The sequence below is a fragment of the Miniopterus natalensis genome, chromosome 5 (assembly GCF_054644295.1).
Source record: "Miniopterus natalensis isolate mMinNat1 chromosome 5, mMinNat1.hap1, whole genome shotgun sequence".
Lineage (NCBI taxonomy): Eukaryota > Metazoa > Chordata > Mammalia > Chiroptera > Miniopteridae > Miniopterus > Miniopterus natalensis.
The window spans coordinates 39,978,000-39,994,090 of record NC_142085.1 but is presented as its reverse complement, the minus strand read 5'-3'; the positions used below and the strand labels follow the sequence as shown (position 1 = coordinate 39,994,090).

The 16,091-nt window shown below is 38.6% G+C and overlaps 1 protein-coding gene across 4 annotated transcripts in view; it reads left to right on the top strand.

Annotated features, from left to right (window-relative positions):
* The first annotated feature begins 1,265 nt into the window (after positions 1-1,265).
* The window catches only part of IBTK (inhibitor of Bruton tyrosine kinase), a 70,224-nt gene continuing 55,398 nt past the window's right edge, over positions 1,266-16,091 (top strand). For 3 of the 4 annotated variants that reach the window (XM_016207351.2, XM_016207352.2, XM_016207349.2), the window contains exons 1-4: positions 1,266-1,369; positions 8,403-9,104; positions 11,926-12,022; positions 13,324-13,448. In XM_016207351.2, coding sequence (XP_016062837.2) covers positions 8,784-9,104; positions 11,926-12,022; positions 13,324-13,448 — 543 coding nt within the window. In that variant the 5' untranslated portion in view covers positions 1,266-1,369; positions 8,403-8,783. Of the gene's footprint in view, positions 1,370-1,818; positions 1,925-8,402; positions 9,105-11,925; positions 12,023-13,323; positions 13,449-16,091 lie in introns of those variants that run through there. The other variant, XM_016207350.2, reaches the window with a different exon arrangement.

Sequence of the window (16,091 nt, the reverse complement as noted above, 5' to 3'; positions counted from 1 at the left end):
ATTTATTAACTATTGTATTATTTTCCATATGAACAACTGTAAACCCACTTTTGCCACACCCTGTATATACAGCTTATTTTCAAAATCACTCAACTTTTACATTACAAGCTGGTTTTTGTTACATGTTAAAGTAGGAAGTAGGGCACCAAGCATAAGGGGCAAAGAGTGAGGACATTGTATTGGAAAGGGCAACAGGAAAGCTATTCTCCCTAACCAGCCCTATGGCTTTGGGCTTCCACAAGGAAGGCTCCAAAAAAAAAAAAAAAAAAAAAGACTAAAGCTGAACAGGCTGCCCTTTACACATCTAGTCCAACTCCTCATTTTACAGATGCGAGAGTGCAGGGTTTGCATAACCGACAGCGTGGCAGAGCTGTGTGGCCAGCTAGCTCCCAGCGCTGTTTGGGCCGAGTCGCACGGCCCCTCCTTGAACAAACATCCCCTGACTCCTGCTGTAGGAGGCATTCCGCAGCTGGACGTTTCCCATTCGGCTCCCAATATCGATTAGCAGCTACTTTCTTTCTTCCCTATTTTTTTTTTTTCTTCTCACTTGACTACTTTTAAAGCGCTCCTCTGGATGCAGTTCAGGGGTGTGCGAGCCGAGCGTCGGGCGCTGAGTGGCGTGACCCGAGCGGGCAGCTTGTCACGCTGCAGACCTACGAGGGCGGCGACGCCTTCTGGCCGGGGCCTGACTCCTAGATAATCTAGGTGGCAAGCCGCGGAGGGGCGAGGCCGCGTCTCTTCGGGACAACGCCTTTGGCTTCCCATTGACCCCACTAGTAGGGCGACGGGACGAAACACTTCTGTCCGAGATCCCCAGCTTTCGGCTTCTGCTGTGTGGTGACCGGCTGCCCGAGGCATGCAGCCAGGTCTCCAGAGCTGCCCCCCCCCCGGTTTACGCTGAATTCCGAGTCCCCAGCTGTCGGGAGAGCAACGTTGGGCGACAGCCAACCCCGAAAGTGCACTTCCTCCACCGCCGCTGGTCCCCCGCCCCTGGCTTGCGGCCGTGGCCGCCAGGCCCTCGGGGTCACCCTCCCTTCGGGCTCCGGGGAAAGGCCACAGCTTAGGTACCGCCACGCTAGGCCTTCTGGGCAGGCAGCAGCCAACCCCCGTGAGGCATACACGAGCCCCAGCCAATCAGCGCCCGTCTTATTCCTGGGTACAGCCCACCCCGGTCCTTTCTCCCGCTCCCCTTCCCGCTGCCCGTAGTCGTGGCTGTAGCTGCAGCCGCCTCCGGAGCTCACCCGGGTCTGGGGCCCGCTTCCCCCCTGGCGCCCCTCGGTTCCTCCCGTTGCCGTCACTGAGGATGAGTCCCTGCGCGGCCGTGTGTCCACCCCGCGGAGACCGCCGGCGCCCTTTAATCTAGCGACTGGTGAGGGAGGGCTCGGCGCGGCCCGAGCGGCCCGAGGCCACGGCGTCCCTTCAGCCGGGGGGCAATGGGACGTTATTCACTCTCCGGAGGGGGCGGGAGGACCGCGGGGAGGGGACCCGGCGACACCGAGGCTGCCGGGCTTCGCGCGAGCCGGCGCGGGGCGGGCGGAGAGCCCGCGTCCCCGCAGCCGCCTCTCCGCCGCCTCCCTCCGCTATGAATGGCCAGGCGAAGTGCTACGTTGCGGGCCCGCCTGACACGCCCTCCGAGGCTGTCGCTCTGCGAGTTTCAGATAGGTGTCCCCTGTCACTTCCCTTTGAGTCTCGAGCCTGGAATTTGAGGCCATTCCTCCAGGCGTCTTCCCCTGCGTGTGGTCACATAGCCTTAGTCCACTCCGGGGGTGCTAACTGTGAAATTCCGTGCTGAGCTGACTGTGGGGAGAGGGAGCGGGTCTTTTCCCGGAGGTGGACAGAGAGGATAGAGGACTTTTTTTGCTCTTCTATCATGTCAGGTTCTAAAGAAGTTTTAGATAGTGGGAACCCAACTCGATGACTACAAGTAAGGGTAATTTTTTTCAGCAACAATATTCTACTTCTCATTGAAGGTTTCCTAACTGCATTTTAAGACAGTATTTTGGGGAGAGTAGAATAGGTAGAATCTAGAGTCTTCTTTTGTATCTCTGTGAGTTTAGATCCTCTCTGTAAAATGAAGCTAATCATAGATACAAGGGCAATAAGGAGGCTGAAAAGAGGATTCAGTTAGTTTTTATGTAAAGCATTGTGCTTGTACACATCAAAGTTTAAAAGATGGTAGATGCCATGTTTGTAAGCCACGGGCAAGTTGACAGCCCTGTAAAGGTTTGGTTGAAAAGCATTCCAAGCACAAAAAACTCTAATATAGTTTGGCCGTTTTCTTAACCTGTATACCAGTGTGTCCCCTTTTTCTTAACATTTGTTAGATGCTTACATATGAATGGTCTTATTTATTTTTCAGAACAACTCAGGAGATAAATAGTTGTTATCCCTTTTTCACAAGTGAGAAAATTGATGCTTAGGGAATTGTGGTGTTCCCAGGGTCATTTAGCTCATGAGCGGTGCACCTGGGTTACCAGCTCAGGTGTTCTGAATTCAGAGTCTGAACTTTATATGCTACATGGTCACCGGGCCTAATTGGCTTCCTCTTCCTGAAGTCACAGGCTATTCTTAGTACGTGAAATACAGGCATGCCTTGTTTTATTGCAATTCACTTTGTTGCACTTCACAGATGTGTTTTTTACAAATTGAAGGCAAGACCCTCCACTAGCTTTATTGCGATGGTCTGAAACTGAACTTGCAATATCTCCAAGGTATGCCTGTATGGATACCGGTTTATTTTGGTTGGATATGTCAGAGGTAGCATGATTAGATTTGTGTTTTAGGAAGATAACTGAACTCTTAACCAAGCATAAGTAGGATTACTAGCCATTGCTGAGGGCTCAACCTCCACTGGCTAACACCTTCATGGTGGTCAGGTCTTCAAGGCTGAACAATAATTACCCGTAGCCAGCTATACTTCTCCAACTCAATTTCTCATTAATACTTCATATTCATCACTTATAAAACAAATTTTCAACTTTAATTTTTATTTGTTCCTTTTTTTAAGCTTGATTTGTGTTTCTGATTACCAAAGTATTTACTTCTTACTCTTCTTTTTGGTTGCCTTGTTTGTAATCAAGCCAGGAACCTGGGAGTTATCACCCCGTCTTGTCAATTCAAGATCCCAGATTTGTCTCTGAATTCCTCATTTTCTTTATCCCTAAAAAAGGCAGATAAGGCTGTGTCCATTATCTAGTCCATCCTTGTGTCTGTATTAGGCCTTACTCATTTCTGACTTCCGAATTACTTGGAATTTTCAGAATGGACCAGGATAATCCTAGCGCTTTTGTATTTACTGTTCCCTCTGCCTCAAATGCCCACCCACCCTGAATTTATCTGCAAACATGTACTCATCGTAAGTCTTAAACATCTCCAGGGGGCAATCTTCCCTAAACCCCTTTTGTCCTATGAGTCACTTGTTTTATCTTCGGCATAGTAGGTTATAATCATGATATATTTTTATTAAACTTGCTTAATTATAATCAATCTCCTCTTCCAAGCTGCTACCTGTTAGTGGTAGAGATTGGGTAATAAATTATTGCGTTCAATCAATGCAATTGTACTTTCACTTAATTATTATTCATGAACCTATATTTATCACTTTATCTAAAATATTTAAGTCCTATTTATTTTTATATTCCCAGTACCTTGTGCCCTACGGTGGATGCACTGGAGTAGCAGTGTAGTGTTGTAGAAACAGGTTGGACTTGACTGTTAAACAGATCTATGTTTGAATTCTAACTCCTCTTTTACTGGTGGTATGATTTGGGTGGCTTACTTAAACTCTCTGCAGTGTAAAATACTCAGTATGTATTAGATGCTTAATATTTATTTCCTTTCCTTTCTTTGCCTTCAGTAAGCATTTGTTGAATGCATAAATAAGATTTACACTAGGCATTGGAAGTATAGGCCTGGAATTTAGGAGAGATGTCAGGGCAGGAAACAGATTTGGGGATTATGAGCATGTAGGTTAAAGTCTAGCATGAGAGATTGACATTATCCAGGGAGAATACCAAGTAGAGGAAAGAAAGACTGAAGACGAAATATTGAGAGAAGCCCATTATTTAAAGGTCAGGGAAAGGGATAATAATGCCTTTGGAAGAAGTGATAGGAGAGAGATCCTATGCTTTCAGCATCCCTTTCTAGATTCCCTAGGAGAATGTGGTGTTGAGGAATCAAAAACAGGGAAGTCAAGTAAGATAAGAACTGAAAGTACCCAAAAAGTATTTGGCAATTTAGCTGTCTTCAGTTTCGTGGTTTCATTGGAGAAGTATACATGGAAACCAGGTTGCAGAGGCATTGAAGTTCAAGCATGAACTTTGAGATTAAAATGTGTTACCTTTTTGTTGCTGAAGAAATAATAGTAATAAAAACTACTGTTTCTTGAATCCATATTTGGTGCCAGGCACCATGCTAAGCAGTTTTGTTTATCATTACAGTAACTCTGAGGTTGGTGGTATTGTCTCCATTTCCAGATGAAGAAATGAGGGCTTGGAGAGATTATGTAATTTTTAGAGTTACATAATTGGTAACAGCTGGCATTGCTATATTTGAATCTAAATATGTAGGACTCTAATAAATGCTAGCTCTTAGTCACTTCTATGGTAGTGTTCATAGTATTTATTCTCTATGTGCTTCTCTCTTTATATATGCTTCAGTATGGTATTACTTTTATATTTAATATTTTTTTATTTTCCCTTTAAATGTTTAAATTACATATAGTAAGAAATTAGGGAATTCTTTTTTGCTGTATTTTATATTCTTTCATGTAGGGTTTGAGTGATTCACCAATAAGTAGTTTGTTTCAGGTATTGTGAAGACACTAAAAACACAAAGGTGGCAAACTTTTAGAGCCTCAACAAGATTGAAATGAACTACATTTTGCACTAATTTCCAGTTTTAACATTTTTAAACTACTTGAAGTTTGGCCCCTTTTTCTTTATGTCAACTAACTCCCAAACACTTTGTGGTTCAAATCAGCACTTAAAGTGGGAATCATTTTTATGAGAACTATGTCAAATTATAAAACTTATAGACTGGAAATGGAACTGGAGCTAGAAAGATGAGGAATCATCTAGTTCTATGCTATCATTTTCAGGTGGGGAATCAGAATAGTTAAAAACTAGTTAGATTTAGGGCTTCTGACTCTTAGTGTAGTTTGAAGTAGAAGTGGGCAGTGCCGATTTAGAATGTTTCATATCTGTCTGGCACACACACGTTTCTCCTGTACATGTAGTAAACCTTATGTATGTCCTTCCAAATAGTCTTTTAATAACTTTTTCTCTGTCATTCGAAGGGTTCATAGTAAAAAGTAAGTCTGCCTTCCATTCCTATCTCCAACCATTGGTGCCCTCCCCCAGAACAACCACTATTGACCATTTTCTTGTGTATTTTTCTAGGCATCTTTAATAAACATATATACATATACTTTTTTTTCACAAACAGTATTACACATGCATCTCATTTTAAAATACATTTTACAATATATCCTGTAGATTATTTCATATCAGAAATTATATAGCTGGTTCATTCTTTTTGGTATAAGATTAATACTCTATTGCATGGACATACTATATCTCCTTTAAGTATTTAGGGTTTTCCATGATTTTTCTATTCTAAACAATGATGCAGTGAATATTCTTGTTCTTATGCCATTTCACACATGGGTATATTTTTAAAAGATAAATTCCTAGGAATAAAATTGTTTGGGTCAGAACAAATGTGTATTTTACACTTTGGTAAACATTACTAAATTGCTCTCCATAGAGGTGGTACTAATTTATACGCTAACCAGCCATGGTGTAGAGTTCCTATTTCCCCACAACTTTATCAATACGTAGTAATATCAACCTTTTTAATCTTTGCCATTCTGATAAAAAAATGATAGCTCATAGTCTTAATTTGCATTTCTTTAGTGTGAAGTAAGCCTCTTCTTTTTAAAAATCCATTTAAATGTTCTCTTTTTTTGAGAAATGTGGTAATGTTCTTTGACTTTTATTCTGTTGGACTCCTAATTTGGAGAGACTATAAAGGGAGATTTTTCTCCTTTTTTGGTCTTTAAAGTTTTTTTCATATAGGTTTTAAACTGATTGAATTTATTAATTTTTTGCTTATAACTTTTATTTTTTTCCATTGTTATCCCCTATACCCTCTCCCACCTCTCCTCACTCCCTCCTCCCTGTTGTCCATGAGTTCTTTCTCTTTTTGCTCAATTCCTCCCCTCCTCCCCCACTCCAACACCTCTCCCTGACCCACCAGAGCTGTCTGCCTGCTCTCTATGAGTCTGTCTCTATTTTGCCGGCTAGTTCAGTTCATTAAACTCCACATATGACTGAAATCATTTGGTACTTGTTTTTCTCTTACTGGCTTATTTCACTTAGTATAATGTTCTCTAGGTCCACCCATGCCTGTTGCAAAGGGTAAAATTGTCTCCCTTTTCATGGCCAAGTAGTATTCCATTGTGTAAATGTACCACTGCATTTTTATCCACTTACTTACTGATCTATACTTGTGCTGCTTCCAAATCTTGGCTGTTTGCTGCAGTGAGCAAAGAAGTGCATATATTCTTTCAAATTATTGTTTCTTGTTTCTTCGGATAAATTCCTGGAAGTGGAATCCTGGGTCATAGGCAGTTCTGTTCTTAATTGTTTGAGGTAACTCCATACTGCTTTCCACAGTGGCTGCACCAGTCTGCATTCCCACCAACAGTGCTTGAGGGTTCCCTTTTCTCCACATCCTCACCAACACTTGTTTTTTTTGTTGATTTATTGATAATAGCCATTCTGACAGGTGTGAGGTGATATCTCATTGTGGTTTTAATTTGTATTTCTCAGATGATTAGTGACATTGAGCATCTTTTCATGCCTATTGGCCATCTCTATGTCCTCTTTGGAGAAGTGACTATTCAGGTCCTTTTCCCATTTTTTAATTGGATTGTTTGTTTTTTTGGTGTTGAGTTGTATAAGTTCTTTATATATTTTGGATATTAATCCCTTATCAGATGTATTTGGTGAATATGTTCTCCCACTCAGTGGGTTTTCTTTTCATTTTGTTGATGGTTTTCTTTGCTGTGCAAAACCTTTTTAGTTTGATGTAGTCCCATTTATTTATTTTTTCTTTTGTTTCCCTTGCCCGAGGAGATATATCAGAAAAAATATTGCTACAAGAAATGTCTGAGATTTTTACTTTTGGATCATACTTAGAAAGTCCTTTTTTTTGTTGTTCAAAATATGACAGATGTCCCTTTTTCTCCCCAATGACCTATTCCACCCCATCCCACCCCCCTCCCCAGTCCCTCTCCACACCGTTGTCCATACCCTTGGGTTGTGCATATACGCATATAAGTTCTTTGGTTAATCTCTGCCCCTTACCCGACCAACCCCCTCCATCCCTCTGAGATTTGTCAGTCTAATCCATGTTTTCATGTCATTGAATCAGTTCTGTTCATCAGTTTATTAAGTTCTTTAGATTCCACGTATAAGTGAGATCATGTGATGTTTGTCTTTCTCTGCTTGGCTTATTTAGCTTAGCATAATATTCTCCAGGTCCTTCCATACTATCCCAAATGGTACGAGATCCTTCTTCTTTACAGCTGCGTAGTATTCCATGGTGTAAATGTCCCACAGCTTTTTTATCCATTCATCTAGTGATGGGCACTCGGGCTGTGTCCAGATCTTAGCTATTGTAAATTGTGCTGCTATGAACATAGGGGTGCATATATTCTTTCTGATCAGTGTTTCAGGATTTGAGGTTATAAAAAAGAGTCTCCTATATTTCCATCTAGTGCTTTTATGTCATTTTTTTAATGTTTGAGCCACCTAGAATTTATATTGATTTAAGATATAAAGTAAGTACTTAAAAGTTATTTTTTTCCATTTATCTCTCCAGTTGTTTTGATACCTATTCTTTAATTATTATCTCTTGTATTGAAGAACTTTCTAAGTTCTAACGGGAACATTGATTAGCACAGTGTCTGGGACTTAGTAAAAACTAAATGATGAGAGTGTTGGTTATTGTGGTGGTGGTGGTTCAGTTTTAAGGGGTAAAGGTTTGGCATGAGATTTCTATAAAGAAAGTAGATTTAAGTGTGTTTATAGCTTGTGGGGACATAGCCAGAAGAGTGTAAAAATACAGGAGAGAAGGAATGAGAGTTTTGAAAGGAAAGAGGTGGACTCCAGAGTATAGACTAGAGATTAACCTTAAACATGAGACTGGAAAAAAAAGGTGAGGATGACTGATGTAGATGTAGAATACTATAGATGTGAAGGTGAAAGTTGTTAGACTTTTTTTTTTTGAAGTAGGAATTAAAGGCACTTAAATATGGAGGTAGTTGTATTGTAAAGTATTTGAGAAAGAGAGATTTTTGTATTTTTACTTTCTTTTCCCTTCCCCTTCTCTTATAGGTCACCCTTGCAATTATGGATATTTAAAAGGATCAGATAGTGTGGAGGGGGATTTCCCCTCCTCCCTCCCCCTTGGTGCTTGACTCCAGGAATAATTTATAAACTGTGGAAAGCTCCTTTTTGAAAAAACTAAAGAACTTGTATTTGATATAAACTTTATAGCACTATTTATAATTTTTTTTTTTAATTTAAGTGCCAAAATCAATTGTACAAAGATTTATAGTTTTATACTCTTGCCATTAGGGTTTAAATTATAATCCTAAGCAGGCCATTTAGTCTCTATAAATTTTTCTAGTAGCACTATTGTGTCCTGCTTTTTCATTTTTAAAAATTAGTCTTATCTGACTGCTCTGAAGAAGTAGCAGTATAAAAACAATTAGGATGAATTCTTCCATCCCTGACTGCACATCAAAGTGTCGATCCCTGAAGCATGCCTCGGATGTCCTTTCTGTGGTCACCAAGGGGAGTGAAAACCAGATTAAGGCCTTTCTCTCTAGTCATTGTTATAATGCCGCAACTATCAAGGATGACTTCGGCAGAAATGCCCTCCATCTTGTTTCCTCCTGTGGGAAGAAAGGAGTGTTAGAATGGCTTATTGAGAAAGGAGTGGATCCCTTGGTGAAAGACAAGGAATCAGGATGGACAGCTTTGCACAGAAGCATATTTTATGGACATATTGATTGTGTTTGGTCTCTATTGAAGGTAAGTATAAATTGTTTATTTAAAACTATTATGTTTTTTTTTAAAAGAAGGAAAGCAGAATACATTCCTATTTTATCCCACCGGAAATTATTTAGTCTCAAGATAGTCTATTATTTAATCCTGAATTTTTTGGTAATATATGGGCAGCAGTAGCCAGAGAGCCATATTAAACTAATTCAACTTAGCACATAACCAGTTTGGAAAGATCAGTGCTTCAGCTACCTCTGCTGAACTACTTCATATCATCTTGGCCTCATCTCTTATTCTATCCACAATCGTGGTGGCCAGTTGTGCACAGGCTTCTAGCAGCTTTGTGTAGGTATAATCTGCATTTTGTTTCTGTTGTGTACTGCATGCCTCTGATTTTATGCCCCAGGGCTTTACAAATGCATGACCAGTTAAAAGTATGGGAGCTTTAAAGCCCCTGTAGAGCAACTCTCTGTTAATGAAGAATGGGAGCTGGTGGTAAATACTTCCTTCCTCCTCTTGTCCTTTGATTGGACAATTATTCTGTAATGTATTTTATAAAGTTCCCAGAATGCCCTGGTAGAATCATGCACTAGCCTCCTTAATAGTGGCCTACTCTTTAGCACATCTTGTATTGGTTTTTGGTCAGTCTTCCTTCCTTGATTTACCCTTCTGGTTTCTCAGCACTGCTCTCTAGGATGTCTTCCCAAGGAAATTACCTGCATGCCAGTCTATCTTATGCTTTGCTTTTGGGGAAGACAGGCAAAACAAACAAACAACAGTTTTCTATATTTGCAGACAGACATCTCCAGTAGTGTTTACTGGTGGAATAGATATGTCTAAAGTCCATTTGCTCCTTGTAGGACATTGGCATGAAATGCCTGTCAGGCTTATAAACCTGATATACACTTAGGTGCTTTTTAATAAGCTAATGAATTTATCTACTGTTTTGGGGCGCTGTAAAAAGTTTTTTGCCATTTTTTTTTTTAATCCTCACCTGAGGATATGTTTTTATTGATTTTAGAGAAAGAAAGGGAGAGAAAGAGAGAAACATTGATAGTTGCCTCCCATATGCGCCCCGACCAGGGGTCAAACCAGCAACCTAGGTATGTGCCCTGACTGGGAACTGAACCTGTGACATGATTCCAACCAACTGAGACACACTGGCCAGGACAAGAGTTGATTTTAAAGAAATGGGATAGTGTACACACTGGTCCTCTCACTATCTTTAGAGTTTAAGATGTACATATTAAAGTGTCAGAGCCCACCATTTCTAGGGAGCTCTAAAGCCAAAAAAAATGTTCCTAGACCTTTATGCAGGTTGTGGCTACTTGGTAGTACAAGTATATGAGTAGTCTTACTAGTGTCCAGTTGGTATAAATAAAGTTTAGGACAAATTGACAAAACTTACAAAATAAGCTCCAGGGATCTAAGTTTCTGGGATCCCATTTGTCATTTCATAGCTTGGAATACTCTGCTCAAGAATCTACCCTTCATACTCTGAAAAAGGTCAGGCTTAGGTCTTCCCACATGGATTTATTGTGTCTAAGGTTTTTGAAAGCAGTAGGCAACATACGGTTTTAAATTTGTTTAGATCTTAGATCATTTCTGATTTTTGTTTTATTGTTTGCTCACTAACTTGAGTAATTTTTGTTCATTGACAATCCTTGGGAAATCAGGTGTCATAACCATCTGGAACATAATAAACTTAGAATTGGTTTTAGTTTATTAGAATCCATTGTTATGAGGCAAGAGGAGATTCCTCTTTCCTGAGGAACCCAAAACCGAGTGTGCCAACATGTCACAGAGTTTTAAAACTTTATGGTTCATCTCAGCCTATAACTATCCAGGCAAACTGTGTGTGTGGATAGGCAGTGATGACTTGTACCAGTTAAAATAGAGATGAGTCTTAGTAATTGTTGAATGTCTTATTAAACTACCAGAAAATATTAGAAGTTATTATTGAAAAAGGGTACATTTTATATTTAAAAAACTAATGAAGTAACAGTAATATGAATTGAACATAGCTCGCTGTCACCTCTTGCCTCCATTATGATTTAAAAGACAGAAAGTATGGTAATAGGGGAAGGGTGTGCTAACTGCCTTAAATAAGTGGGACAGAATGTTCTATTTCATGCTTGAATTTTAATTGTAGAGATATAAAACTACAGATTTCTTTAAATTCATCCTTAAAACACACACATGCATACACGTGCCAAAGTGAAACAATGCTATAAAAAATTTAAGGAAAAACAACATATATCACACAAATAGAAATAAAAGAATATAATTGTCAATGTCAGTAATAGGTACAATAGAATTCAAGGCAAAAAGATATGGTGCACAGTTGATCACATTATGTTTATGTACATAAATCCTAATATATGTATTTTTCTGCCATTGCCTTGAAAACCATTACCTGGGCATGGAATATTGCTCTTTAAATACAAAAAGTGCATGTGTGTGTGTGCATGCACACTGACACAGACCCAGCACAGGGCCTTCTAGGCAACCAGAACTGCCTTACCATGGAAAACTTTCACATCTACTTAATTTTGATTTTAAATTTATTTTTTTATTTTAAATTTTATTTCTTTCTTCATGTTTTCTGGTCCTTCCGTAGTCCACCAAGAATTGGATATTTGATTTCTCTTAGTTCTCTTCTGTGTGTGAGGGGAAAAATGTGTATGCTCACAGGAGATCATTGTTATTAAATGTTTGTTTTTAAAATGTATTTATGAGCTTAATCTGGATTTTTGATAAATAAGAATAAGAAATTACTGATTATAGCTAAATGGTTAAAATATTTATACACACACGTATATATTTTTCTTCTTCTTTTTTTTTTTTTAAGCATGGTGTTAGTCTGTATATTCAAGATAAAGAAGGCTTGTCAGCTTTGGATCTTGTAATGAAGGATAGACCAGCTCATGTAGTATTCAAAAACACTGGTAAGAAAATTCCACATATATTCCATTAAGATACAGCTTAGAAAATTTTAATGAAATTTTATTCTTGTTAAAATAACTGAGGAAATTTGTGTGTGTATATCTGCAAAGAACTTACTTTGGTATGTATGTGTTGATATTTTGGTTCTCCATTCAGAATACTTCTATTTATTTTGCATTTTTCAATTTTAATCTATTTTATGTCTATAAGACTAAAAAGCACAGCCTAACGAGGGAAGGCATTTAGATTTGTAACTACTGTAAAGTCATTAATGTGCATCCAGAAAGTAGCATCAACATTTAAGGTGGAGAGGAAAAGTTAGTTGTTTTTCTATCCACACGTTCTTCTAATTCTTATCCCTCCAGTTTGTTTGCCCTTTGAGCTCTGGAACTTGGCTGAAAAACAGAAGAGATTTAAATGGGGCATTTTATAATTTGCATTTAACTAGTGATCAAGCTAAGAAAGGACTCAGTCTTCATTTTTATTTCTACCTTGGATACTATGTTGCAGGTTACAGTTACAAAGGAATTACATGAGCCTTCCAAAGTAAAAATGAAGATTCATATAATAAACTTAGCTGTGATTAAGTTTTATCCCAGTTTAATGGGTACTCTAATTAGTAGTGTTATTTACATCTGTCAAGAGCAAACTATTGAAAGTTAATGTTTCTGTAGGAACAGTAATTAATATCACACTTGTTTCATTTTGAACTTTTGTATATATGTATTAATAAAATTTTATGTTTAAATAACTATTCTTTTCATGGAGACTAAGTGGTTATGGCAGGTGGTATTTTACTCACTTGACAGTTAAACTTTAAACTTTAGTTAAACTTTAGAAACAAAGAACAAATATTAGATTGCTCACATTGAGGCAGGCCTGTGCTGATTTAGATTTTCTGATTTCTATTTCTAGAGTTATATAATGTACTAGTAGATTCATTATTTATTTATTTAAATATATCTTTATTGATTTCAGAGAGAGGAAAGGAGAGGGAGAAAGAGAGAGAGAAACATCAATGATGAGAGTGTCATTGATCGAGCCCGCAACCCGGGCATGTGCCCTGACCAGGAATCGAACCCCGATGGCCTGGATCCTAGGCTGACACTCAACCACTGAGCTACGCCCGGCCAGGCATTAGATTCATAATTTAAAAGAGAATGTTGGCAACATCTTTCTAAATGTGGTAGTTAGTTTCTGTAAAGAGTCATGTGAGAGGTAAAATGATTATTGGAATATATCTATAATTGAACTACACTCATATTTGTTTTAAAATAAAAAAGTATAAAAATTTTCATTTTAGATCCTACAGATGTCTACACTTGGGGAGATAATACAAATTTCACCCTGGGTCATGGAAGTCAGAATAGCAAACACCATCCAGAATTGGTGGATCTGTTCTCCAGAAGCGGAGTTTATATTAAGCAGGTATTTTGAAGTATAATCTTAGTACTTTTAGAGATTAAAAAGAACTTCTGTATTTGATAGCTCATCTTTTCATTTATATTATGTTAACTTGGTCGAAGATATGATAATATATTTGCATGAAGAAATCAATCAACAGAACTTTCCTCATTTATTTTAGATTTTGTTAGCCTTAATCATATTTACACTGTGTAAAATAGCGGAAACCTATGAGATATTTGTCAAGCACTGTTGGAAATTCAAAGGCACTATACAGATATTAATTTAATTTTAAAAGCGTAGACCTTCTGTTGATTATCTAGCTTTGTTTCCGTTTAACAAAAATTAAGAGTTTTTCAAGTTGTTTCTCAAGTGAATTCATTGTTGAAACTCAGTTTCACTAGTTTTACGTAAGTGAACCTGAGTTCTTAAATATAAGTAATTGTAAAATTAATTGATATAATTGTAAAGGTTTGGTCTTCTATTATTATGCTGATGTTATCTTCCATTTCTATGGATTTTACTACTGTTGACATACTCTTCTTTCTACCACTGTGTGTGTGTGTGTGTGTGTGTGTGTATTAAACTGAGCTTGAACAGGTCTTCAGAATTCTTCTTAAAATGGTATTCCACCCATCAGCAGCCACTAATGACTGATCAGAGTTGGGGCACTTTAGAAAGATACTTGTTTTCCTTTTTTTTAAATCCTCACCTGAGGGTATGGTCTTTTTAAAAAATTTTTAAACTTTTTTTTAGACAGAGAGGAAGGGAGAGAGAGAAAACAAACACACACATCAATGTGAGAGAGAAACATCGATCAGTTGCCTCCCATTCGGCCCCAACTGGGGTTCGAACTCGCAGTCTTTTGGTGTATGGGACGATGCTCCAACCAACTGAGCTATCTGGCCAAGGCTCTGTTTTCCTTGTCTGTGTTAGTACATGGACATAGATTTCATGAACTAAGATTTTTTTTCAGGAGCAGGGGTTTTTACACAAGGGTGAAGGGCATCCCCCCAACTTGTCTCTCTGTCTTCAAATGGTATTTCCTCTTCTTATAGGGACACTAATCGTATTAGATCAGGTAATGACCTCACTTTAACTTGACCACATCTGCAGAGGCCCTACTCCAAATAAGGTTGTATCACAGGTGTCAGGGGTTAAGATAAGAACATGTCATTTGGGGTCACAATTCAACCCATGATGGCAAAGAGGCTGAGCTGTGGTGAGATCAGGGCAGAGCCTGAAGCTGGGTTTCAGATTTAGCATTTCTTTGAAGTCTCCATTTTTAATCTTAAAAATTCTTGCATTTAAAAATAATTTCTGTTATATATTCATGTTTGTTTTAATGTGAACTAACCTATTTTTTGTAAAAGAAGGTAGACTGATTTTTACATGCCAGGAGTCAGCACGCTGTAGCCCACGGAACAAACCTGGCTCAGCACCTGTCTCTGTAAATAAGTAAGATCAGAGCACCAAGGGAAAAAAAAAAAAGAGTAAAGGAATAATGGTGACATTAGGAAACCAGAAGCTGATTGTACCTTCTGATCTGAAGATATATGTGCTATAGAAAAATTGAGCATATTCCATTTGGCAGAGTTATGGGTGAAACAGTACACTCAAAGAGAAAGCTACAGCCCTGGCCAGTGTTGCCTGATGGTTAGAGCCCCCCCCCCCCATCCCATCCCACACACACTGAAGGGTGGAGGGTTCGATTCCAGGTTAAGGGCATGTACCTGGGTTGTAGGTTCCATCCCAGGCCCGGTGGGGGTGTGTGTGGGAGGCAACCAATCGATGTCTCTCTCTTCCCCCCTCCCTCCCTTCCATTCTTCTCTAAAAATCAATGGAAAAAATATCTTCAAGTGAGGATTTACCAAAAAAAAGAGAGAAAGTTACTTTTCAGTTAAGTCAAAGAAGTGAGAGTGCTTTTTGAAGAGATTAAGGATGTAAGGGATTTTATTTACCACAGAATGAGGGTTGAAGCAGACATTGGACAGATTTGAGAGGAAGGAAAGCAGCCAAAATATCAGTCAGAAAAGAGGAAACAAGTTTATGGAAATATTTACTGAGCACCAATTACAGGGGTGGGCAACAGTAGGTTTACAGTTGTGAGTACGTGAAACAGTTTATTCTTGTGTTATTAATTATTGTATTATTTATTTGTATTACAACTGTAAACCTACTGTTGCCCACTCCTGTATAGAGCGCCCTGTTGGTTACTGAAAAAGGGCTGATTCTGTAGTGTAGTGCCAAATGAATTAACTACCAAGGGACAGAGATTGTTAATATTATCATAATATATTTCTGAGAATTAAGATGAAAAGCCATGATCAGTTATCTTCTTTAAAATGTTGGGGTTTTAAAGTTTAAAGAGATTAATCAAAGAACTTATATGCATAAATGCATAACCCATGGACACAGATAATAGTATGGAGAAGGCCTGGTTAGGGCAGATGCAGGATGGACGGGATCAATGAGGGGACACAAAAGGGGGACATCTATAAAGATAAAGATAAATTTAAAAAATAAAGAAAATTTAAAAAATAATAATGAATTTGGAGATCTTAAGTTCTGGTAGTGGTTAGCATAGTAGAAGTCAAATTGCAGAATGGCATTCTAATATTTAGTATAAAATTGAACAAAATATCATTTCTGGTTTCATAAAATGAT